The following is a 26,500-nucleotide window of genomic DNA, read 5'->3' as shown; positions in this document are numbered from 1 at the left end:
GATAGAGAAGACTCAAGATAAATATGTTGGAAATACTATTTACATTAGGATTTGGAGGCATAAAAAAAATCATTGCGACATGAGCTCTATGTACAAATTTAGTGTAAGGTTTCCATTCAGGTGCAATAAGGTTATTTACCCAATATACTTAACAAAGGGGTGAGTGCTGGTGTAAATTAGATAGATATAAGGAATGCACTAATTATATGAGCAAATTTATCATTCCTTTTTTTGTGTTTTGATTTTTATGTGTGGGAAATTATATTGACTGATTTCAGGTGATTTGTGCTAAATGGAAATCTTCAAAAATAAAAATCTGGGGGCATGTGTGTAAATTTTCCTATAGTTTAAAAAGTAAAACATGTATTTGGAGAAATGAAGGGGGGAAATCGGAGGGGGAGACGAGCCATGAGAGACTATGGACTCTGAGAAACAAACTGAGGGTTCTAGAGGGGAGGGGGGTAGGGAGACGGGTTAGCCTGGTGATGGGTATTAAAGAGGGCACGTACTGAATGGAGCACTGGGTGTTATATGCAAACAATGACTCATGGGACATTACTTCAAAAACTAAGGATGTAATGTATGGTCATTAACATAACATAATAAAAAATATTACTAACCAAACAAGTCATAAGAATTATTAAAAAAATGTATTTGGAGAAAATCTGGAAAGTACTGAAAGCCAAAAGAGAAAAAAAATTCTATAATTTGTAATCTGACCAGCTGTGGTGGCTTGAGAATTTCTATAAAGTTTGGAAAAACAATTTGTAGAATGGGTAATATCATACTTGATACTATCTTCCTTTGTAATTTAACAGGAAAGGCTTGGGGATGTTGATGGAGATTACAAAAGGGCTAAAGGTCATAAACCACCCCTTGGTGTGGATTGTAACTTCCCAGGAGGAATGAATACATCAAATCAGATGACTCTAATTTCTGAAGTTTATTACTCCCCTCCCCCATCATGTCATACAGAGCAGAGCTGGACTGTGTCCCGTTTCTGGCAAACTGAAAACAGAGACCTGAGCCTTCCTTTATAAACAAATGTTTATGGAGGATTAGATTAATGACACAATAGTTCTTAGCCTTAAAATCCCTATGGTTAATGCTAGGGATTTTTTTACTTATATAACCTAATGTTGTCACTAATCCCAGGACACAATATCAGAGTTTTCTTTCCCCTTTGCACACTGCTGATCCTGTAGGAAAACACCCCTTCCCTTTTTTTGGCTGGCTCTGATGTATGTGGCCGTTTTTCACCACAATCATATTAATTACTTTGAATCAAAGGTGGGTAGCTTATTCTATTGAGAATTCTAATCCTCTGGGTCTGAATTTTACAATGGCTTCTACATCATCCATCTAGGTGTGCTGTTTGGAGCTCTGTGCATTGGAATGGCTGCACTGGCATCACTAATGGGAGCTTTGCTGCAGGTAAGAGCTGATTCTGCAGGGTTTGAGTCATAAACACTGAATTCGTCCTTTTTTTAAATGTTAATGTGACCGTCCTTCCAGACTTCTCTATCCATCTATACATAGCCATATCAAGGAACAGAGTTGACTAAATTCTTTAAAAATTTTTAAATTAAATTTTCTATTTTGATATAATTGTAGATTTATATGCAATTTTGAGAAATAATACAGAAAGATCCCATATACCCTTTACCTAATTTTCCTCAATGGTGTGAGATTTAGATTGATGTTCTTTTTTCCCCCCTTTCTCTATAGATGTACAATTGTAAAGGCTGTCTTTCTTCCATTGAGTTGCACCTATATCAAAAATCCGTTAGGCTGCCTGGGTGGCTCAGTCAGTTCGGCGTGTGACTCTTGATTTCAGCTCAGGTCATGATCTTGGGGTCATGGGATTGAGCCCCTTGCCAGGCTCTGCCCTGAGCACAGAGTCTGCTTGCTCCTCTCTCTCTGCTCCTTCCCCCACTTGCACATGTGCTTTCTCTCTCTCAAATAAATAAAATCTTTAAAAAAAATCAGTTAGGCATATTTGTGTGGGCTTATTTCTGGTTTCTCTTTTCTGTTCTATTAATCTATGTGTCTGTCCCTCTGCCAGTAATATATAGTCATGATTTTTGTAGCTTTATAATAAGTCTAGAATCAGGTAAACTAATTCCGTCTATTTTTTATTTTTTAATTTTTTTTATTATTTTATGTTAATCACCATACATTACATCCTTAGTTTTTGATGTAGTGTTCCATGATTCATCGTTTGCATATAACACCCAGTGCTCCACGCAGAACGTGCCCTCTTTAATACCCATCACCAGGCTAACCCATTCCCCCACACCCCTCCCCTCTAGAACCCTCAGTTTGTTTCTCAGAGTCCATGGTTCGTCTCCCCTTCCGATCTCCCCACCTTCATTCTTCCCTTCCTGCTATCTTCTTCTTCTTCTTCTTTTTTTTTTTTAACATATATGGTATTATTTGTTTCAGAGGTACAGGTCTGTGATTCAACAGTCTTACACAATTCACAGCGCTCACATACCCTCCCCAATGTCTATCATCCAGCCACCCCATCCCTCCCACACCCCACCACTCCAGCAACCCTCACTTTGTTTCCTGAGATTAAGAATTCCTCATATCAGTGAGGTCATATGATACATGTCTTTCTCTGATTGACTTATTTCGCTCAGCATAATACCCTCCAGTTCCATCCACGTCATTGCAAATGGCAAGATTTCATATTTTTGATGGCTGCATAATATTCCATTGTGTATATATACCACATCTTCATTATCCATTCATCTGTCGATGGACATCTTGGCTCTTTCCATAGTTTGGCTATTGTGGACATTGCTGCTATAAACATCGGGGTGCATGTGCCCCTTCAGGTCCCTACATTTTTATCTTTGGGGTAAATACCCAGTAGTGCAATTGCTGGGTCGTAGGGTAGCTCTATTTTCAACTTTTTGGGGAAGCTCCATACCGTTTTCCAGAGTGGCTGCACCAGCTTGCATTCCCACCAACAGTGTAGGAGGGTTCCCCTTTCTCTGCATCCCTGCCAACATCTGTCGTTTCCTGACTTGTTAATTTTAGCCATTCTGACTGGTGTGAGGTGGTATCTCACTGAGGTTTTGATTTGGATTTCCCTGATGCCGAGTGATGTTGAGCACTCTCTCATGTGTCTGTTGGCCATTTGGATGTCTTCTTTGGAAAAATGTCTGTTCCTGTCTTCTGCCCATTTCTTGACTGAATCATTTGTTCTTTGGGTGTTGAGTTTAAAAAGTTCTTTATAGATTTTGGATACTAGCCCTTTATCTGATATGTCATTTTCAAATATCTTCTCCCATTCTGTCGGTTATCTTTTGGTTTTGTTGACTGTTTCTTTCGCTATGCAAAAGCTTTTTATCTTGATGAAGTCCCAATACTTCATTTTTGCCCTTGCTTCCCTTGCCTTTGGCGATGTTTCTAGGAAGAAGTTGCTGCGGCTGAGGTCGAAGAGGTTGCTGCCTGTGTTCTCCTTTAGGATTTTGATGGATTCCTGTCTCACATTTAGGTCTTTCAACCATTTGGAGTCTATTTTTGTGTGTGGTGTAAGGAAATGGTCCACTTTCATTCTCCTGCATGTGGCTGTCCAATTTTCCCAACACCATTTGTTGAAGAGACTGTCTTTTTTCCATTGGACATTCTTTCCTGCTTTGTCAAAGATGAGTTGACCATAGAGTTGAGGGTCCATTTCTGGGCTCTCTATTCTGTTCCATTGATCTATGTGTCTGTTTTTGTGCCAGTACCATACTGTCTTGATGATGACAGTTTTGTAATAGAGCTGGAAGTCTGGAATTGTGATGCCACCAGCTTTGCTTTTCTTTTTCAACATTCCTCTGGCTATTCGGGGTCTTTTCTGGTTCCATACAAATTTTAGGATTATTTGTTCCATTTCTTTGAAAAAAGTGGATGGTATTTTGATAGGGATTGCATTAAATGTGTAGATTGCTCTAGGTAGCATTGACATCTTCACAATATTTGTTCTTCCAATCCATGAGCATGGCACGTTTTTCCATTTCTTTGTGTCTTCCTCAATTTCTTTCATGAGTATTTTATACATTTCTGAGTACAGATTCTTTGCCTCTTTGGTTAGATTTATTTCTAGGTATCTTATGATTTGGGGTGCAATTGTAAATGGGATCAACTCCTTAATTTCTCTTTCTTCTGTCTTGTTATTGGTGTATAGGAATGCCACTGATTTCTGTGCATTGATTTTATATCCTGCCACTTTACTGAATTCTTGTATGAGTTCCAGCAGTTTTGGGGTGGAATCTTTTGGGTTTTCCACATGAAGTATCATATCATCTGCAAAGAGTGAGAGTTTGACTTCTTCTTTGCCGATTTGGATGCCTTTTATTTCTTTTTGTTGTCCGATTGCTGTGGCTAGGACTTCTAATACTATGTTGAATAACAGTGGTGATAGTGGACATGCCTCCGTGTTCCTGACCTTAGGGGAAAAGCTCTCAATTTTTCCCCATTGAGAATGATATTCACTGTGGGTTTTTCATAGATGGCTTTTATGATATTGAGGTATATACCTTCTATCCCTATACTCTGAAGAGTTTTGAGCAAGAAAGGATGCTGTACCTTGTCAAATGCTTTTTCTGCATCTATTGAGAGGATCATATGGTTCTTGTTCTTTCTTTTATTAATGTATTGTATCACATTGATTTGCAGTTGTTGAACCAACCTTGCAGCCCAGGGATAAATCCCACTTGATAGTGGTGAATAATCCTTTTAATGTACTGTTGTATCCTACTGGCTAGTATTTTGGTGAGAATTTTTGCATCCATGTTCATCAAGGATATTGGCCTGTAATTCTCCTTTTTGATGGGGTCTTTGTCTGGTTTTGGGATCAAGGAAATGGTGGCCTCATAAAACGAGTTTGGAAGTTTTCCTTCCATTTGTATTTTTTGGAACAGTCTCAGAAGAATAGGTATTAATTCTTCTTTAAATGTTTGGTAGAATTCCCCTGGGAAGCCATCTGGCCCTGGGCTTTTGTTTTTGGGAGATTTTTTATTATTGCTTCAATTTCTTTAGTGGTTATAGGTCTGTTCAGGTTTTCTATTTCTTCCTGGTTCAGTTTTGGTCGTTGATATATCTCTAGGAATTCATCCATTTCTTCCAGATTATCTAATTTTCTGGCATATAGTTGCTCATAATATGTTCTTATAATTGTTTGTTTTTCTTTGGTGCTGGTTGTGATCTCTCCTCTTTCATTCATGATTTTATTTATTTGAGTCATTTCTCTTTTCTTTTTGATAAGTCTGGCCAGGGGTTTATCAATCTTGTTAATTCTTTCAAAGAACCAGCTCCTAGTTTCGTTGATCTGTTCTACTGTTCTTTTGGTTTCTATTTCATTGATTTCTGCTCTGATCTTTATTATTTCTCTTCCCCTCCTGGATTTAGGCTTTATCTGCTGTTCTTCCTCCAGCTCCTTTAGGTGTAGGGTTAGGTTGTGTATTTGAGACCTTTCTTGTTTCTTGAGAAAGGCTTGTATTGCTATATACTTTCCTCTTAGGACTGCCTTTGCTGCATCCCAAAGATTTTGAACAGTTGTGTTTTCATTTTCATGTGTTTCCATGAATTTTTTTAATTCTTCTTTAATTTCCTGGTTGACCCATTCATTCTTTAGTAGGATGCTTTCTAGCCTCCATGTATCTGAGTTCTTTCCGACTTTCCTCTTATGATTGAGTTCTAGTTTCAAAGCATTGTGGTCTGAAAATATGCAGGGAATGATCCCAATCTTTTGGTACCAGTTGAGACCTGATTTGTGACCTAGGATGTGAACTATTCTGGAGACTGTTCCATGGGCACTAGAGAAGAATGGGTATTCTGTTGCTTTGGGATGGAATGTTCTGAATATATCTGTGAAGTCCATTTGGTCCAGTGTGCCATTTAAAGTCTTTATTTCCTTGTTGATCTTTTGCTTAGATGATCTGTCCATTTCAGTGGTGAGGGGGAGTGTTAAAGTCCCCCACTATTATTGTATTGTTGTCAATGTGTTTCTTTGCTTTTGTTATTAATTGGCTTATATAATTGGCTGCTCCCATGTTAGGGGCATAGATATTTACAATTGTTAGATCTTCTTGTTGGATAGACCCTTTAAGTATGATGTAGTGTCCTTCCTCATCTCTTATTACAGTCTTTGGTTTAAAATCTAATTTGTCTGATATAAGGATTGCCACCCCAGCTTTCTTTTGGTGTCCATTAACATGGTACATGGTTTTCCATCCCCTCACTTTCAATCTGGGGGTGTCTTTGGGTCTAAAATGAGTCTCTTGCAGACAGCATATCAATGCGTCTTGTTTTTTTAATCCAATCTGATACCCTGTGTCTTTTGATTGGGGCATTTAGCCCATTTACATTCAGGGTAACTATTGAAAGATATGAATTTAGTGCCATTGTATTGCCTGTAAGGTGACTGTTACTGTATTTTGTCTGTGTTCCTTTCTGGTCTCTGTTACTTTTAGGCTCTCTCTTTGCTTAGAGGACCCCTTTCAATATTTCTTGTAGGGATGGTTTCATGTTTGCAAATTCGTTTAGTTTTTGTTTGTCCTGGAAGCTTTTTATCTCTCTTATTTTCAATGACAGCCTAGCTGGATATAGTATTTTTGGCTGCATATTTTTCTCATTTACTGCTCTGAATATATCATGCCAGTCCTTTCTGGCCTGCCAGGTCTCTGTGGATAGGTCTGTTGCCAATCTAATGTTTCTACCATTGTAGGTTACAGACCTCTTATCCTGAGCTGCTTTCAGGATTTTCTCTTTGTCTCTGAGTCTCGTAAGTTTTACTATTAGATGTCAGGGTGTTGACCTATTTTTATTGATTTTGAGGGAGGTTCTCTGTGCCTCCTGGATTTTGATGCCTGTTTCCTTCCCCAAATTAGGGAAGTTCTCTGCTATAATTTGCTCCAATATACCTTCTACCCCTCTCTCTCTTTCTTCTTCTTCTGGGATCCCAATTATTCTAATATTGTTTCATCTTATGGTATCACTTATCTCTCAAATTCTGCCCTTGTGATCCAGTAGTTGTTTATCTTTTTCTCAGCTTCTTTATTTTCCATCATTTCATCTTCTGTATCACTAATTCTCTCTTCTGCCTCATTTATCCTAGCAGTGAAAGCTGGATAGATTTTAGTTCTTTTATTTCTCCAGAAAGGGTTTCTCTAATATCCTCCCTGCTTTTTTCAAGCCCAGCTAGTATCTTTAAAATCATCATTCTGAGCTCTAGTTCCGACATCTTACTAATGTCCATATCAATTAGGTCCCTGGCAGTCGGTACTGCCTCTTGTTCTTTTTTTTGAGGTGATTTTTTTCCATCTTGTCATTTTGTCCAGAGTAGAATAGATGAATGAGAGGACAAAATGCTAACAGGGTAACAATGACTCCAGAAAAATATACACTAAACAAATCAGAAGAGACCTGAAACCGGGGGAAAAGAAAGGGAAAGAAAAAAAAAAGAAAAAGAAAAAGATAAAAACAAACAAAACAAAACAAAACAAAACAACAGAATATGATCAAATATGATCAGGCTGGTGAATAGATCAGTGCCACACACTAGATTTTGGGAGTATTTTGGTCCGTTAGAAGAAAGTGCCTTTCAAAATTTTAAAGAAAGAAAAACATATATGTACAAAAATTAGGGGTAATATGATGAAGGGATGGAATATGACTGTAAAGATGAAAATTATAAAAGATTTTATAAAAGGAATTGATAAGATAAGAAGTTGGTTGAAAAAAGAAAGAAGAGGATTTAAAAAAAAAGGCGGGGGAGAGAATGTGATCAGGCAGGAGACTAGAACAAAGCCATACACTAGAGATTTAGGGTATATTTTGGTCTGTTAGAAGAAACTGTATCCCAAAATTTTAAAGAGAGAAGAACTTATATATATATACCAAAAATAAGGTTAACTACTATGAAGGGATAGAATATGACTCTAAAAATGAAAAATAAAAAGATTTTTTAAAAATGGGATTGATAAGATGTTGGTTGAAAAAGGGAAAAAGAAAATTTCAAAAAAAAAAAAAGGTAAAAAAAAAACTTTGAAAGACTAAAGAATCATGGGAAAAAAGCCATGGATTCTATATGCAGTATTCCCCTAGCTCTGGAGTTCTGGTGTTCTCATTGATTGGTAAACTTGGTCTTGGCTGGCTGTTCTTGCTGATCTTCTGGGGGAGGGGCCTGTTGCCGTGGTTCCCAAATGTCTTTGCCGGAGGCAGAATTGCCCCGCCCTTGCCCGTCCGGGCTAAGTAATCTGCTCGGGTTTGCTCTCGGGAGCTCTTGTTCCCTGCAAGCTTTCCCTACAGCTTTGGAGGCCAAGAGTGAAAATGGCGGCCTCCCAATCTCCGCCCCGGAGGAGCTGAGAACTCGGGGCCCCATTCCTCAGTGAGCCCCCAGAGAAAAGCAGTCAATCACTCCCATCTCCCCGGTCTCCGGCCCCACTCCGTGCTCACCCGGCCTGTGACCAAGCATTTCTGTCTCTGGCTCACAACCCCGTGTGGAGTCTCCAAACCCAGCAGATCCCTGCAGTGCACTCCCACGCCACTCCTCCCGGGGGACGACGGGGAGTCTCCTAGGATCTGTTGCTTGTTGGGTCCCTGCTGGAAGAGCAGTGGCCCGACTGTGCCGCAGATCATGGTTTATGGCAACCCTGAGCCGAGAGCCCACTCCTTGGCTCCATCTCTGCAGCCGGCTTCCCTGCTCCGATACCTGGGAGCTCTGCCACACTCAGGCACCCCCGGTCTTTCTGTGACCCCAAGGGTCCTGAGACCACACTGTCCCAGCAAGTGTTCCACCCCCCGCTTAGCCACTGGAGTGACATCCCTCAATGGAGCAGACTTCTAAAAGTTCCGATTTTGTGCTCTGCTGCTCTATCACTTGCTGGCAGCAGCTGATGGAGGCCCCCTCCCCTGCCATCCATCTTCCCAAATATCGCCTCAGATTCACTTCTCTGCACGTCCTACCTTCCAGAAAGTGGTCGCTTTTCTGTTCAGAGAGTTGCTGCTATTCTTTTCTTCGATCTCCTGTTGAGTTTGTAGGTGTTCAGAATGGTTTGATCACTTTCTAGTTGAATTCCTGGGACCAGATGAAATTTGGGTCTCCTACTCCTCTGCCATCTTGCTTCTCCCCTCTCAGGTAAACTAATTCCTTCCACTTTATTCTTATTTTTCAAAATTGTTTTAGCTATTCTAGCTCCTTTGCCTTTCCATATAAAGTTTAGAATAATCTTCTGTATATCTAAAAAAAATGATGCTTAATTTTGATAGAATTGCACTAAACCTATATATCAATTTGGGGAGAAATGACATCTTTACTATGTTGACTCTTTGAATCCATGAATATAGTATATCTCTTCATTTATTTAGATCTCTAATTTTTCTCATAACCATTGTGTAATTTTCAGAATACAAGTTCTGTGTATATTTGGTGAGATTTATACCTTATAATTAAAAATTTGTTTTAAGTTTTTTTAAAGACATTTATTTGAGAGAGAGAGTGAGCTTAATTGGGGGGAGGGGCAGAGGCAGAAAATCTCAAGCAGATCCCCACTGAGTGCGGAGCCCAAAGTGGGACTCAGTCCCATGACTCATCAGATCATGACCTGAGCCAAAATCATGAGTTGGCTGCTTAACCAACTGTGAGCCACCCAGGTGCCCCATAATTTTTTTAAAGTATTAATTTTAATTCCAGTTAGTTAACATACAGTCATGTATTAGTTTCAAGTATACAATATAGTGATAGTGATTCAACAATGCCATACATTACCTGGTATTGTACTCATCATGACAAGTGTACTCCTTAATCCCCATCACCTATTTAATCCATCCCCCCATCCATACCTCCCCACTAGTAACCATCAGTTTGTTCTCTATAGTTAAGAGTCTGTTTCTTGGTTTGTCTCTCTTTCTTTCTTTTTTTCTTTGCTTCTTTGTTCTGTTTCTTAAATTCCACATGAGTGAAATCATATGATATTTGTCTTTCTCTGACTTATTTTTCATAGCATTATATTCTCTAGCTCTAGCCACGTCATTAATAATGGCAAGATTTCATTCTTTTTTCTTTTTTATGGCTGGCTAATATATATATATAATCTCCAATCAGTGGACACTTGGGCTGTTTCTATATCTTGGCTATTGTAAATAGTGCTGCTATAAACATAGGGATGAATATATCCCTGTGAATTTGTGTTTTTGTGTTCTTTGGGTAAATACCCAGTAGTGCAATTACTGGATCATAGGATAGTTCTATTTTTAACTTTTTGAAGAATCTCCATACAGTTTCCAAATATGTATTACCATCAAGGGTGGCACCAGTTTGCTTTCCCACCAACAGTGCACAATGGTCCTTTTTCTTCACATCCTCACCAACACCTATTGTTTCTTGTGTTGATTTTAGCCATTCTGATTGTTATGAGGTGATATCTCATTGTAGTTCTGGTTTGCATTTCCCTGATGAAAAGTGATGATGAGCATCTTTTCATGTGTCTGTTGGCTGATGTCTTCTTTGGAGAAGTGTCTGTTCATGTCTTCTGCCCATTTTTTATTAGTTTTTTTTTTTTTCTGGTGTTGACTTTTATAAGTTCTTTAAATATTTTAGATACTAACCCTTTATCAGATCTGTCATTTGCAAAAGTCTTCTCCCATTGAGTAGGTTGCCTTTTAGTTTTGTGGATTGTTTTCTTCACTGTGCAGAAGCTTTTTATTTTGATGTAGTCCCAATAGTTTATTTTTGCTTTTGTTTCCCTTGCCTCAGGGGACCTACCTAGAAAAAGTTGCTACAGCCCATGTCAGAGAACTTACTGCCTGTGCTTTCTTCTAAGATTTTTATGGTTTAAGCTCTCACATTTAGGACTTTAATCAATTTTGAGTTTATTTTTGTGTATCATGTAAGAAAGTGGTCCAGTTTCATTCTTCTGCAAGTTGCTGTCCTGTTTTCCCAACACCATTTGTTGAAGAGACTGTCTTTTTCCTAGTAGATAGTCTTTCCTGCTTTGTCAAAAATTGACTGACTATATAATTGTGGGTTTACTTCTGCATTTTCTATTGTGTTTCATTGATCTAAACGTCTATTTTTGTGTCAGTACCATACTGTTTTGATTACTACAGCTTTGTAATACAACTTGAACTCTGGAATTGTGAAGCCCCCAGCTTTGCTTTTCTTTTTCAAGCTTGCTTTGGCTATTTGGGGTCTTTTGTTGTTCCATATAAATTTTAGGATTGTTTGTTCTAGTTCTGTGAAAAATGTTGTTGGTATTTTGATAGGGATTGCATTAAATGTGTAGATTGGGTAGTATAGACATTTTAACAATATTTGTTCTTCTAATCCATGAGCATGGAATATCTTTCCATTTCTTTGTGTCATCTTCAATTTCTTTCATCAGTGTTTTATAGTTTTCAGAGCACAGGTCTTTCACCTCCTTGGTTAAGTTTATTCCTAGCTATTTCATTATTTTTGGTGTAACTGTAAATGAGATTGTTGTCTTAATTTCTCTTTATGCTGCTTCATTACTGGTGTATAGAAATGCAATACATTCTGTAGATTGGTTTTGTATCCTGTGACTTTACTGAATTTGTTTATCAGTTCTAGCATTTTTTTTTTTTTTTTTTGGTGGAGTCTTTCAGGTTTATATATATAGTGTCATGGCATCTGCAAATAATGAAAATTTTACTTCTTCCTTACTGATTTGGGTGCCTTTTATTTCTTTTTGTTGTCTGGTTGCTGTGGCTAGGATTTCCATAACTATATTGAATAAAAGTGGTCAAAGTGGGGGCACCTGGGTGGCTCAGTCAGTTGAACATTTGACTCTTGACTTTAGTTCAGGTCATGATCTCAGGGTCGTGGGATCAAGCCCCATGTCGGGCTCCATGCTCAGCACAGTGTCTGCTTGGGATTCTCTCTCTCCCTCTCCCCCCCACTTGTGCACTCTCTCTCTCTTTCTCTAAAATAAATAAATAAAATCTTTAAAAAAAAAAAAGTGGTGAGACATCCTTGTCTTGTTCTTGACCTTAAGGGAAAAGCTGAGCTTTTCCCCATGAAGTATGATGTTAGCTGTGGGATTTTTGTATATGGCCTTTATTTTGTTGAGGTATGTTCCCTCTAAACCTACTTCGTTCAGAGTTGTGTTGTTTTTTTTTTTTTATCATGAATGGATGTTGTACTTTGTGAAATGCTTTTTCTGCATCTATTGAAATGATCAATTGAAATGAATGAAATGTATTTAGTTCTTATTCTTTCTCTTATTGATGTGATGCATCACATTGATTGATTTGCGAATATTGAACCACCCTTACAACCCAATAATAAATCCCACTTGATTGTGATAAATGATTTTTTTAATGTATTGTTGGACTCAGTTTACTAGTATTTTTTTAAAAATATTTTTACATCTATGTTCATCAAATATATTGGCCTGTACTCTTTTTCTGTGGTGTCTTTATCTGGTTTTGGTATCAGGGTAATGCTGGCCTCATAGAGTGAATTTGGAAATTTCCTTCCTTTTCTATTTTCTGGAATAGTTTGAGAAGAGTAGGTGTTAATTCTTCTTTAAATGTTTGGTAAAATTCACCTATGAAGCCATCTGGTCCTGGACGTCTGTTTATTGGGAGTTATTTGATTACTGATTCAATTTCTTTGCTGGTAATTGGTCTGTTCAGATTTTCTATTTCCTCCTGTTTCAGTTTTCATAGGTTATATGTTTCTAGGAATTTATTTCTTCTAGGATGTCCAATTTGTTGTTTTTCATAATATTCTCTTATAATTATTTGTATTTCTGTGGTGTTGGTTGTTATTTCTCCTCTCTCATTTGTAATTTTATTTATTTGAATCCTTTCTTTTTTTTCTTAATAAGTCTGGCTGGAGGCTTATCAATTTTATTAATTTTTTCAAAATCAGCTCCTGGTTTTATTGATCTGTCCTACTATGTTTTTAGTTTCTCTATCATTTATTTCTGCTCTGATCCTTATTATTTCCTTCCTTCTGCTGGTTTTAGGCTTTGTTATTCTTTTTTCTAGCTCCTTTAGGTGTAAGTTTAGGTTGTTTATTTAAGACTTTTCTTGTTTCTTGAGGTAGGCCTGCATTGCTATAAATTTCCCTCTTAGAACCATTTTTTCTGCATCCCAAAGATTTTGAACATTGTGTTTTCATTTTCATTTGTTTCCATGTACTTTTTAATTTCTTCTTTTGCTCCCTAGTTGACCCATTCATTGTTTAGTAGCATGTTATTTAACCTCCATGTATTTGTATTCTTACAGATTTTTTTCTTGTGGTTAACTTCTGGTTTCATAGCATTGTGGTCAGAAAAGATGCATGGTATGAGTTAGATCTTTTTTAATTTGTTGAGGTTTGTTTTGTAGCTTAATATGTGACCTATTCTGGAGAATGTTCCATGTGCACTTGAAAAGAATGTGTATCCTGCTTTTGGCAATGGAATGATTTGAATATATCTGTTAAATCCACCTGTAGTGTGTCATTCAAAGCCATTGTTTACTTGTTGATTTTCTGTTTAGATTATTTGTCCATTGATGTAAGTGGGGTGTTAACATACCCTAATATTAGTGTATTACTATCAATTAGTGCCTTTATGTTTGTTATTAAATGCTTTATGTATTTGGGCACTTCCATATTGGATGCATAAATATTTACAATTGTTATATCTCCTTGTTGGATTATCCCCTTTATTATTATATAGTGTCCTTCTTTGTCTCTTTTTAGAATCTTTTTTTTATTTTTATTTTTAAAGATTTAATTAATTTATTTATTTGAAGGGGGAGGGGCAGAGGGAGAGGAAGAGAATCTCAAGCAGACTCTGTGCTAAGCATGGAGCCTGATATGGGGCTCAGTCTCACAAACCTGAGATCATGACCTGAGCTGGAATCAAGAGTCAGACGCTTAACCTACTGAGTCACCCAGGTGTCCTAGAATCTTTTTTTAAAGTCTAGTTTGTCTGATATAAGTATTGCCTCTCCAGCTTTCTTTTGATGTCCAGTTGCATGATAATTGTTTCTCTACCCTCTCACTTTCAATTTGCAGGTGTGTTTAGGTCTAAAGTGAGTCTCTTGTAGGAAGCATATAGATGGGTCTTGTTTTTTTTATCTATTATGTCACCTTGCATTTTGATTGGAGCATTTTGTCCATTTACATTCACAGTAATTATTCTTTTAAAAGATTTTATTTAATTATTTGAGAGAGAGAGAACACAAGCAGAGAGGAGGGCAAAAGGCAAGGGAGAAGCAGACCCCCCCACTGAGCAGGGAGACCAACGCAGGGCTTGATTCTAGGACCCTGGGATTATGACCTGAGCCGAAGGCAGATGCTTAACCAATTGAGCCATCCAGGCACCCCTCACAGTAATTATTGATGGATATGTACTTATTGCCATTTTATTTGTGGTTGTTCCTTTGTGGTTGTTCCTAAAGATTTTCTCTGATCCTTTCTTGTCTTTCTTTCATGGTTTGCTGGTTTTCTTTAGTGATAAATTTGGATTTCTTTCTCTTTATTCTTTGCATATTTATTAGTGGTTTTTGATTTGTGGTTACCATTAGGTTTGTATATAATATCTTCTGCATATAGCAGTCTATATTAAGTCGGTGGTTGTTTAAGTTTGAACCTATTCTTTACTCCTCTCCTTCCCACGTTTTAGGTATATGTTGTCATATTTTACATCCTTTATTTTGTGAATTCCTTCACTGATATTTTATAGAAATATTCATTTTTACTGTTTTTGTGTTTCCTACCTTCATACGTTACTTTTAGTCTTTCCTTTCTACTCATAGAGTCCCCTTTAGTATTTCTCACAGGGCTGGTTTAAGGATCATGAACTCCTTTAGTTTTTGTTTGTCTGAGAAACTCTTTATCTCTACTTCTATTCTGAATGATAGCCTTGCTGGGTAGAATATTCTTGACTTCAAATTTTTCCCATTCAGCATTTTAAATATATACCATGCTAGTCCTTTCTGACATGGACAGTTTCTGCTGAAAAATCTGCTGATAGCCTTATGGGGTTTCCCTTGTATGTAACTGTTGCCTTTTGTCTTGCCGCTTTTAAGATTTTTTTCTTTATATTTTACCATTTTAATTACAATATGTCTTGGTGTGGATCTGCTTTTGTTGATTTTGTTGGGGGTTCTCTGTGCCTCTGGGATCTAGATATCTGTTTCCTTCCCCAGATTAGGAAAGTTTTCAGCTGTTATTTCTTCAAATAAATTTTCTGCCTTCTTTTCTCTTTTTGTTCTGGGATTCCTATAATATAAATGTTACTGTGTTTGATGGAGTCACTGAGTTCTCTAAGTCTGTTGTCATTTTTCATAAGCCTTTTCTCTCTCTTTTGTTCAGCTTGATTACTTTTCATTACTCTGTATTCTAGGTCATTGATTTGTTCCTGTGTTTCTTGCAGCCTACTGTTCATTCCTTCAGCATGTTTCTGATTTTGTTTATTGGGTCCTTTATCTCTGCTATATTATTCTTATCTCCATGTTAATGGTCTCACTGGTGCCTTCCAGCCTTTTCTCAAGTCTAGCAAGTATTTTTATGATCATTACTTTAAATTCTCTATCAGACATGTTACTTGTATCTGTTTCATTTAAATCTCTAGCTGTGGCCTTGTCCTTTTCTTTCATTTGGGACAAATGCCTCTATCCTCTCTTTTGTCTAAGTCTCTCTGCCTGCTTCTCTGTGTTGCATGCACTCTGCTATTGTGTCCTGGCCACTTTATCCTTCAGGCCAATTGTCTGCGGAGGCTCTCTTTGCCTACTGTGAGCAGTATTTGTTTCCCGACCTGAATGTGGGGAATTTTAACTAGGTGTACTCTGGTCTGCTTATGAAATGAGTCCTGTTGCCACAGCTGCCAGAACTGAAGCCCTGCAGAATTCGTGGATAGGGAGACATGGTGTGAGCAGGGGTTTGGGCCAGTCTTCTGGGGGAGAGGGCCCACTGTGCTGGGACTGAGGCAAGCATGACTGAGATGGGCAGTTCCACTGGAGTGGATGGGTCTTGGTGTAAGCAAGTTGGGTAGTGAGTGTCAGCACTGTACTGGTTCCCACAGGTGGCCCTGTGCTTATGCTGAGGGGCAGTGAAGGCCAGTTATCTTTGTTCCTGGAGGGGTCTCTCCATGAATGCTGCCTCTCTGGGACATGCTCCAAGAAGAGCAAATAACCTCCCCACTATGTGCCCCAGGCACTCTTCAGATTGTTGTTTCCATGCTGTATGTCCACAGGCTATTTGCCCTGCTTTCTCTCCAAGAGGAGCCCCAATGCCCCTGGGCTCTCCCGAGCCAAGCCCACTGACCATTAAAACTCCAGGCTTTAAGCCCTGCTGGTTGCAAGAACTCATGAAATTCAGCCCCTCTCACTTTCCAAGCCAATTGCTGTTGGGAATCATCTTCCCTGTGCACTCCCCTGTGTGCCAGTCTGTCTCTTACCCTTGCCTGGGACCACAGCTCTCTCCCTACCACAGTGGCCACAATCTGTTTCTCTCCCAAACTATGTCTCCACACTTCCTACTTTCTGCCATGTGGCCTCTTCTCTACCTTTAGTTGTGGAGTTTGTTCTGCCAGTCTTAAAGTCAATTTCTGGGGTATGTACGATGACTTGATAGTTATCTAGTTGTATTCATGGGACAAGGGGAGCCTAGATTCCTCCTACCCTGCCACCATCTCCCTCCTTATCCCAGTATCTAATTTTTTAAGTGATTATGAATGATATTGTACTTTTAATGTTGGTGTCCATGTGTTTGTTAATATGTAGAAACACAGTTGATTTTTGTATATTTGTATTGTATCCTGAGACCTTGCTGAATTTACTTATTAGTTCTTGGGATTTTCTACACAATCACGTCATCTTCAAATAGGAACAGTTTTATTTCTTCTTTTCCAATCTGTGTGTATAGCTTTTATTTCTTTATTGCACTGGCTTCAACTTCCACATCATGTTTAATAAGAGTAGTAAGAATAGATACCCTTTCCTTGTTCCCCAGTCTGGATGAGGAAAGAATTTAGGTTTTCACTCTTAGATATAATGTTAGCTGTAAGATTTTAGTAGATGCCCTTTACAAAGTTGAGGAAATCCCCTATTTCCCTATTTTCTATCTTTCTGAGAGTTTTTATTATGGATGAATGTTGAATTTTGTCAAGTGCTTTTTCTGCATTGATTGATATGGTAATATGATGTCTTCTTTAGTCCTTTGACATAATCAGTTACATGATTGATTTTCAAATGCTTAACCAGCCTTGAATTCCTGGAATAAACTTCACTTGGTCGTGGTGTGTAGTTATTTTGATATATTTCTGAATTCTATTTGTTAATATTTTGTTAAGGATTTTTAAAAAAATTTTTTTATTGTTATGTTAATCCCCATTCTTTACATCATTAGTTTTAGATAAAGGATTTTTACATTATGAGAAATATTGATCCGTAGTTCTTTTTTTTTTTTGTAATAGCTTTGTCTGGTTTTGGTATCACAGTCATTGTAGCTTCATAAAATAAAGTGGGAAGAATTATTCTCTGTTTTCTTAAAGAGCGTGTATAAAATTGATGTAAATGATTTAAATGTTTGGTAGTATACTCTAGTGAAACCATCTGGGCCTGGGTATTCCTTTTTTGGAAGTTTTAAAATTAAAAATTAAATTTCCATAAGTTATAGGGCTATTCAAATTATCTATTTCATATTGAGTGAATTATGATAGTTTGTATTTTCAAGAAATTGGTTCATTTCATCTAAGTTGTAAAATTTGTGTGTGTGGAGTTGTTGATAGTATTCCCTTATACATTTGGTGTCTGCAGGGTCCTGTAGTGTTATTGCCTGTTTTATTCCTAATATTGGTAATTTTATCTTTTTTTCTTTCAGTCTTGCTTGAGGTTTGTCAACTTCATTGATATTTTGACAGTTTTGAAAAACTGTCTTCTCATTTCACTGATATTCTGTATTGTTTTTCTATTTACAATTATTGCCTTTTGTTCTTATCTTTATTCTTTTCTTCTGTTTGCTTTGGGTTTATTTTGCTGTTCTTGATATGAGACCTTAGATTATTGATTTGAGACTTTTCCTCTTTTATAGTGTGTGCACTAATTGCTAAAAATTTCCCTGTCAGCATTAATTTAGCTGTGTCCCACAACTTATCATATTTTGTATTTTTAAATTTCCTTTGAGATGTCCTTTTGACCCATGAATTATTTAAAAGTATGTTACTTAGTTTCCAAGTGTTTAGAAATTTTTCTGTTATTTTTCTGCTATTGATTTATAGTTTCATTCCAATGTGGTCAAAGAGCACACTCTGTATGATTTTAATTCTTTAAATCTGTTGAGGTCTATGTTACAGCCCAGGATATGGCATTTTGGTACATGTTCCATGGGCACTTAAAAAGAATGTGTATTCTTAGGTGTTAGGTGTAGTGTTCTAGAAGTATTAATTAGATCCTGTTCATTGATGGTGTCATTGAGTTCTTCTATATCTTCTGATTTTCTGTTTAGTTGTTTTTATCAATTGGTGAGAGTGGAGTGGTGAATTCTCAACTATAATTGTGTATTTGTCTATTTTCCTTTTAGTTCTATCAGTTTTTGTTTCATGTATTTTGAAGTTCCCATTTGATGCATATATATTTACGATTTCTATGTCTTGGTGAACTAATTCTTTTGTCATTATATAATGTTTCTCTCTGATAATTTTATTTATCTAAAGTCTAACTTATCTGATATTAATGTAGTTACTCCTACTTTCCTTTGACTAATGGTTGCATGATACACCTTTTTTCATCCTTTTACTTTGAACTTGCCTAATCATTATATTTTGAATGAGTTTTTTGCAATCAGTATATGATTGGGCCATGTTTTTAAATATATCTGCCAATTTCTGTCTTTTTATTGATGTATTAGAACATCTTCTACACTTACTGTAATTATGGGTATGTTAGGGTGTAAGTCTGCCATTTTTTATTTTATGTTTGTTCTTTCTATTTTCTTCCCCCCCCACCTTTCTGTAGGATACATGAACATTTTTTAGAATCCATTTTATTTATCTGTATTGTTTTGAGTTTGCCTCTTAGAATAGCATTTTCAATTGTTGCTTTAGGTATTACGTTATATAAACATAACATAATCTACTTGTTTTGTCATTTTACCAGTTAGAGTACAGTATAGAACCCTTACCTCCCTTTATGTCTGTTTACCCAGTTTTTAATACAGTTGTCAAATATTTACTCTACATACATTTTGAATTACATTAAGCAGTGTTATCACTTTTGTTTCAACAATCAAATATAACTTAGAAAACTCAAGAGGAGAAGGAAAGCCTATTATATTTAGCCATATCTTCACTTATTGTATTTTTCCTTCCTTCCTAATGTTCCAGGGTTCCTTCTTTTTATCATTTCTGTTCTGTTTAGAAACTTTCTTTAGCCATTCTTTTAGGATAGGTCTGCTGGCAAAAAATTCTCTTCGTTTCCCTTCATCTGAGAATGTATTGATTTCCCCTTTATTCCTAAAGATATTTTTGCTGGGTATAGGATTCTGAGTCAGCAGTTCTTTTTATCCAGCTCTTGAAAAGTATGTGCCACTTTCTTCTGGCCCCCATTATTTCTGATGAAAATTTTGCTGCCACTGTAATTATTTTCCCGTGCAGGCAAGGTATCATTTTTCTCTGACTACTTTTAAAATTTTTTCTTTGTTGTTAGTTTTCAGAAATTTATTTCAATGTGTCTTGGCATGTATTTCTTTGGGTTTGTCCTATTTGGAGTTTGCTTGGCTTTTGAATCTGTAGGTTTATATTTCTTGTAAAATTTGGGAAGTTCATACATTATTTCTTTGAGTACTTTTTAGCCTCACCCTTTTTCTCCTCTAGGACTCTGATGACATGAATGTTAGATTTTTTGTTATACTTGCACAGACCCTGGAAACTCCTTTCATTTTTTTAAAGTCAATATTCTCTCTGTTGTTCAGATTGGGTAATTTCTATTGGCCTATCTTCCAGTTCACTAATTCTTTCCTCTTTCTCCTCCATTCTGCGGTTGAGCCCATCTATTGAGATTTTTATTTCAGTTAGTATTTTTCAGTTCTAAAAATTTCCATTTGGTTCTTTATATCTGCTATATTTTTGCTGAGACCTTCTATTTTTTTCTAAGACCTATTTTTTCATTTATTTCAAGCATGTCTTAATTACTGAAGCAGTTTTGTCATGGCTATCTGGGACCCCTGGACCTCCCCATGATCCAGAAAGTTGAAGGTCAATGCTGAGCAAAGCAGGTCCTCCAAACTCCTGCTTTAGATCTAAAGCTTGGGTCCATTCTGGTTTGCTTGCTTGTGGCATACCAGTTGGTAAAATAGTTTGATCTCATCCTGATTATATGAATGAATGAATGATGTCCAGAAGCTCTAAGCTTATCTAGCACATCTAAGCCAAATCAATAAAACTCCTCTGAATGTGCTTTTCTCCATAGTCTGCATTATTGCTTATAACTATTATTGTGATTGAGTCCCCTTTTTTTCATATATCAACTCTGGCCTGAGTATATACATTGAGGTGTTCTAGTAGGGTCATCATAACTCCAAGCCAGTTCTTCCTTGCTTCATTTCTAACCAAAGTATTATTTCCTGAGACAGACCTTTTTTGGGATGTATTCTTTGTGCCTCCAAAACTGGCTCACAAGTCACACCATCATAGCCTGCTTCATGGGCCATGTGACTTATTTCACATTTTGCAGTGAAGTCTGTCTTCCTTCCTATTGGGCTTTGGTTCAAGAGAAGTTATGAAATGACTCCCTAGGATTACATTCTGAACCCATATCCTCCTCAAACACTAGTTATTTGTCATCTCCATCCACACTCCTTTCCCTAGTCCACAAGGTAGGCTTCTTATTTTTTTTAACGTAGGACTGCCATCTATATTCTATAAAATTTTTCTTGACTTGATACTTTTTCTTTGATTTAGTTATTCTGTTATCAAGCCCCTTTACTCTGTAGAAAAACCAAGGTGTCCTCTAATCCTTCTTTTATGGTTCTATCCACTCTTAAAAATTATCCATTGGCTTATTGGGAACTCACATCTCTTAGGATTTTCAGCTTTTGCATTTTTCCATGAACAGATGAATAGTTGAGACAGAGAAACAGAAGCATTCAAGTTCTGATTACCTATTTGCCAATTACAAGGTTGCCATGATTTTCAGGAAGAGATTGATTACTTCAAATCCTCATTCTGATGGAATTACTTTGAAACACTTTGACTTGGTATTTGAGATTGCTAGTTGCTGACTTTATTTATTTATTTATTTATTTAGGCAGCACTCAGCATATTTGGCATGGTTGGTGGACCACTTCTGGGCTTGTTTGCTTTGGGCATTTTGGTTCCCTTTGCCAACTCAATTGTAAGTATAAAGAGTGAGTATGTGTAAAGCTTACTTTCCCAACTATAGTAGCAGCTCTATAGTTTTTTCTCAATTGGAAAGATATAGTTCCTTTGATATCTGTCATTAGTGACTTGATGACTTAAATTACTCATATTGTCTTTGCTGGGGTATAAAGTAAAGTGCTATGCACTGGGACTTTGCATATATGAAACTAAATGGAAACTGCCAAAATAATATATATTATAAATATTATATAGCTAAATCATAATATTATAATATAATTATATAACTAACCATATAACATAGAATATATAACATAACTAAAAGATATATATTATGAAACAATATATATTATATTGTACACTATATATAGTATATATTATGAATAGTATATAATATAACTAAAGGAGCAACATTTTTTGTGCATTTATCTTTTTGCCCTTCTTGAAAATCACTAGGATTTCTAGAAACATTTTTTTAAATTTAAAATAAATTAACTGACATATAGTATATTATTAGCTTCAGAGGTCACTAAACTCTACCTCTGAAAATCACTAGGATTTAAGGAAAGGAGATCAACAGGCTCAGATGTGAAAAGATTTAAGGGAAAAAGAGCTGAGGATACCTGTGAATAGCCAGAGTACAGCAAAGAGAAGCAATAAGATAAGTGTTTCACCACCTTGACCAGAGAGTTTATAGTCCTGATATTTAAAGCTGTAGTTCCAATATCATGGTTCTGGCCCCAAAGGGGTGATCATAATTGGGAATAGTATCCAGAATGAGGTAATATCTCTTTTCTACAGAGACATTTCTGTGCTTTGAAGTACTAAATTTTGTTTGGAATAAATTAAGTTGAAATTATTTCTCTGAAAGCCAGGAGAAACAGGGTCAGTCCTGCTGTAAGCTGAAGTTCAGGAAAAACTGATAATGTATATATGGTTGTTTCATGCAGACGTTGAATAAAAGCAGAACCATGACTTTGCATTTAGAATTCCATTTTCTTCATGAAGCATTAGGGATTGGTAAGGCAGCTACTAATAAGGGCTATTACCATTATTATTAACAACAATTCTTAAGGAAAATAATTCTTAACAGATGATAGCTACACCTGTGGTAAGCATAGCATAGTGTATAGAGATATTGAATCACTGTGTTGTATCCTGAAACTAATGTAACATTGTGTATCAACTGTACTCAAATAAAATTTTTTTAAAAAATAATTGTTCTCAGGGAGCCTGGGTGGCTCAGTCAATTAAGCGTCTGCTTTCGGCTCAGGTCATGATCCCAGGGTCCTGGGATCGAGCCCCGTGTCAGGCTCCCTGATCAGCAGGAAGCCTGCTTCTCCCTCTCCCTCTGCCTCTGCCTGCTGCGTCCCTGCTTGTGCTCTCTCTCTCTCTCTGTCAAATAAATAAAATATTTAAAATAATAATAATTATTATTCTCAAAAAAATAATTGTCAATGAAGTATCATATGAAAAGCTAGTTTGGTAGAAATTAATCACAATGAAAGAATAGTTTGTATCTACCTTGGAATGTTGAAGCTTTGATTAGACTCTTTGCATTATGAAATGCACAGTGGTTTGTTGAGTGTCTGAAATATTAAGAAAGACTGACTTGGTTTTTGACATTTACTACCATACCACCGTGGGTTGCCTTCAGAAAAGCTGTAGCAGACTAGGTCCCACATAACCTTTTCTCAGGAGAAGTATGATATTATTACTCCTGTCATAGGAGGTACCTCTTTTTACAGTACCCACATTTTTCATTAGCAGAATATCTACTCTTGCTTTGGAATGGACTCCCTGCCTTCCTCTCTCCCTACGTCTTTCTCTCCCTTCCTCTCCTTCTCTCCTTCTCTTCCGTTGCTTTTCATCCTCCCTCATTTTCTCCCTCCTTCCCCCCCTTCCTCTCATTCATTCATTGAATATTTATGAGCTAAGCACTGTCCTGGGAATAAAGAACACTGAATATTTCTGCCCTCATGGGCTTTACAATTTTGTGGATTTTTGATCAAGCCATGTACAATGCTGAGAATAAGCAAGTATGGGCTGTCAACAGCTGGCTACACTACTATTCCAACCTCATATTATTGAAAAAATATTTATTGCATGCCTGCTATATGTCCGGCACTGTAGGTGCTGGGGTACCAAAACCAAAAATATCTAATTCTGCTTTCAAGGTTCACAGCTTAATGAAAGAGCTCATAGTGTTTGTCCCCAACGTAAGTCATCTGATCTTGTCATCAGCCTTCATCTTATCCCATCAACACACCATTCTTTTTTCCTGCCCTGTGATTTTGCTTATGTTTTTCCCCTTACTTCAAATATTCTGCCCTGTCTTCTCTATGGTGAGCCCAAGGCAAAAGCTGCTCTGTCTGGTCAGTATTCTTAAAAGAAGGGGGAAGTTTTCACCACAGAAGAAGAGGCCTACCAGCTTGAGGTTTGCTTTTGGCCCACTCGTTTGAACTAGGGCTTAAATCATTCAAGGTCCGGCAGAACACCTGGACTGCTGGTGAAAAGCAGAAGTGGGGAACCCAAGTTTTCCAAAGATTGAGAAACCAAATGTCTTCAGAGGGGACATCTCTTCTTGTCTTTAGAAATACTTGGTGTGGTTGTATGCAACATTGCAGTCATTTGTGAACACTGCTTCCTATTTCCTCCCTAATTACCCTGAAGCACAGTTACAATCATGCATATTGTTAAGTATGGAAATGAACTCTGTGTCTGCTTTCCCCTTCATAGTCTGTTGTTCATTTGGCATACCATTTGTTCACAGATTAAGCAAAAATAGAGGGGGCAATTGGCCTGGGGTCAACCATGTGATTGTTGTAGTTCTTCGGGTGTGAAGAGAGGAGGAGGCCAGAACAGAGTGCTAGCCATGGAAACAGAGTAGAAGGGATGGAATTATGAGATTGACAAAAAGAAAAATGAGCAGGGTGAGATAGGGATATGAAAAGAGAATGGAGTTACTGAGTCCCCAGGGCTCTGGGCTGAGGGTCCAGTGGCCCACACCACCCTTGACAAGAAGCAAGGATCTTGGGAGAGAGAATGCTTTTAGGAGAGAAGATGGTAAATCTGGCTTGGACCATGCTGAGCTTAATCTTCTGATGTTAATTTCTATCTCAAAGAAAACTATATTATTTTTCTTTTAAAAGCATTCTTGTTTTACAGGGAGCACTTGTTGGCCTGATGGCTGGATTTGCTGTTTCTTTGTGGGTCGGAATTGGAGCTCAACTTTATCCTCCACTGCCTGAAAGAACTATGCCACTAAGCCTTGAAACCTATGGCTGTAACAGCACATACAATGTGACAAATTGGGTGACAACCACAGAAATGCCATTTTCTACTAGTGCTTTTCAAGTACACAATGTGGGAAGGTATTGAATTAAGCTTTATAATGTCATATTTTAAAGAAGTGGATGTGACAGGTAGAGAACCCCAGTTGCTTTTTGTCTTGCCTACAGTGCTGTGATTTTCCCTAATTCTGAAACGGGTGGAGCCCTTGTGGCTTTCTGGCTATAGTATTTTGTTTGGAAACAACAAAAATTACTGTATGTTCTTAATTTTGGTAGAAACCTCTGCCTCACAGATCTGGAGAAGACTTGAATAATAACAAAAAAATTCTATTATGGGTAAATGCTACCAGATATCAGCTCTAGTTGAATGAAAAATCAGCTTGTGAACTAAAAATGTTTTAAATGAAAAGCAAAATTATAAAAGAAACGTTGCTTATATAGGTTTTGAAGTATAGCCTTTATAGTCTAAAAGCTACAATCATCTAAATATGTTAGATCATTCCTATTTGTTTAGATTTAAAAATTCCTGATCTTTAGAGCACTGGCAATGGGTTGCAGCTGTGATCAACTCACTTGCTAGAGTTTTCTGTATGCAGTATATTTTGGGCTCTGGATCCTTATTTCATCTGATTTAATGAAATGATGTAGATCTATGGGTAGGTGAGTGTTCTATAATATAGTGGATATAGGGCAAGACTTTCTTTAGTGGACAATTAAATGTCTAGCGTTAAAGCATAAACCCCTTGGAGATATTCAAGGAATACAAAGATGAGGTTGCTGCCCCCAAATTATTGCCCCCAGTTCCAGCTTTCCTAGAATGAAACCATTAAAGACTCATCCGCTTTGGGTCAAGACATGATGGCTGCCTTTTAAACTGGACGCACTCCTGAGAGAAGGAATGTGACTTATTATTCGTGATTCATGTTCCAAACAAAACCCAACTATGAGAATGGTTGCCAATGGAAGTTCAATGCTGGTAAATGCTGCATGAGTAGAGAGAAAAGGTAGTTCCAGAGCCTGAGGCATATTTGGGGGAGGTTTGACTAGGTGGGGTGCCGTGGGGTGAGGGGCAGAGAAATGCCAGAAGCAGTTTGGACAAGCATGAACACACTAATGTTTGTGGGGGGAGGGTAGTTGTTTGAGTCAGAAAGGGAGAAAAAAATAATAAAAGGGTACATGGGAGGACGTTCAGGATATACTTCTTGTTTCCCAATTTTGCTTAGCATTTGTCCTGATTGTATAAATCTCTTTATTAAAGAGTCTGAAGCAAAATATTTATTTTGATTCTGAAACAAATAAATTAGCTGAAATAAATTTAGTATGTGCCTGGTACCATAATAATTACTTTTATATGTTAGCTTATTTGTAAAATAACAGGTAATAAACAAGAATTTCTAAGAATGAACTATATACTCAGCTCTGGGCTGGCCATTTATGTAGTATCCCAAGAAAGTCTTCACCTCTTATTCACTGTGGTTCCTGCCTTCCAGGAAGTTATAGTCTATATGGAGAGAGTGTGCTAATATACACAAAACAATTAATTCAGTAAGCACAGTAAGTATAAAACTAGCACATGGTAAATAGTAATAAAGACTTGATAAATATCTGTTAAAAGAATGGATATAAACAAAGTTGGAATGATTAGCATCAAGACTTTAGAGAGGTAGTACTACTTGAAGGATACAGAGGTTGGCTAGAAGGAGAGGGTCTGGAAAGTCACAAAATGACCAGAAGGGAAGTTGGACAAGAAAATAAACACTTAAACAATACCCTGTGGTAGGTAGTATTCATAGGCAATCAAGAGAGCCAGAGGGATGAGGAGCCTAACTGTTGCTGGTGGAGTCAAGGAAACCTTAGGGGAGGATTACGTGAGCT

At 37.2% G+C, this 26,500-nt stretch overlaps 1 protein-coding gene across 1 annotated transcript in view; it reads left to right on the top strand.

Moving 5' to 3' along the window:
• Positions 1-26,500, top strand: part of SLC5A8 (solute carrier family 5 member 8) — a 70,700-nt gene that overhangs the window by 33,839 nt on the left and 10,361 nt on the right. The window contains exons 10-12 of the mRNA XM_036123352.2: positions 1,367-1,434; positions 21,262-21,348; positions 24,501-24,706. Coding sequence (XP_035979245.1) covers positions 1,367-1,434; positions 21,262-21,348; positions 24,501-24,706 — 361 coding nt within the window. The remainder of the gene's footprint in view (positions 1-1,366; positions 1,435-21,261; positions 21,349-24,500; positions 24,707-26,500) is intronic.

The sequence above is a fragment of the Halichoerus grypus genome, chromosome 6, assembly GCF_964656455.1.
Source record: "Halichoerus grypus chromosome 6, mHalGry1.hap1.1, whole genome shotgun sequence".
In the NCBI taxonomy this organism is placed as follows: Eukaryota; Metazoa; Chordata; class Mammalia; order Carnivora; family Phocidae; genus Halichoerus; species Halichoerus grypus.
The sequence above is the reverse complement of the archived record's forward strand: the minus strand, read 5'-3'. Positions and strand labels throughout refer to the sequence as shown.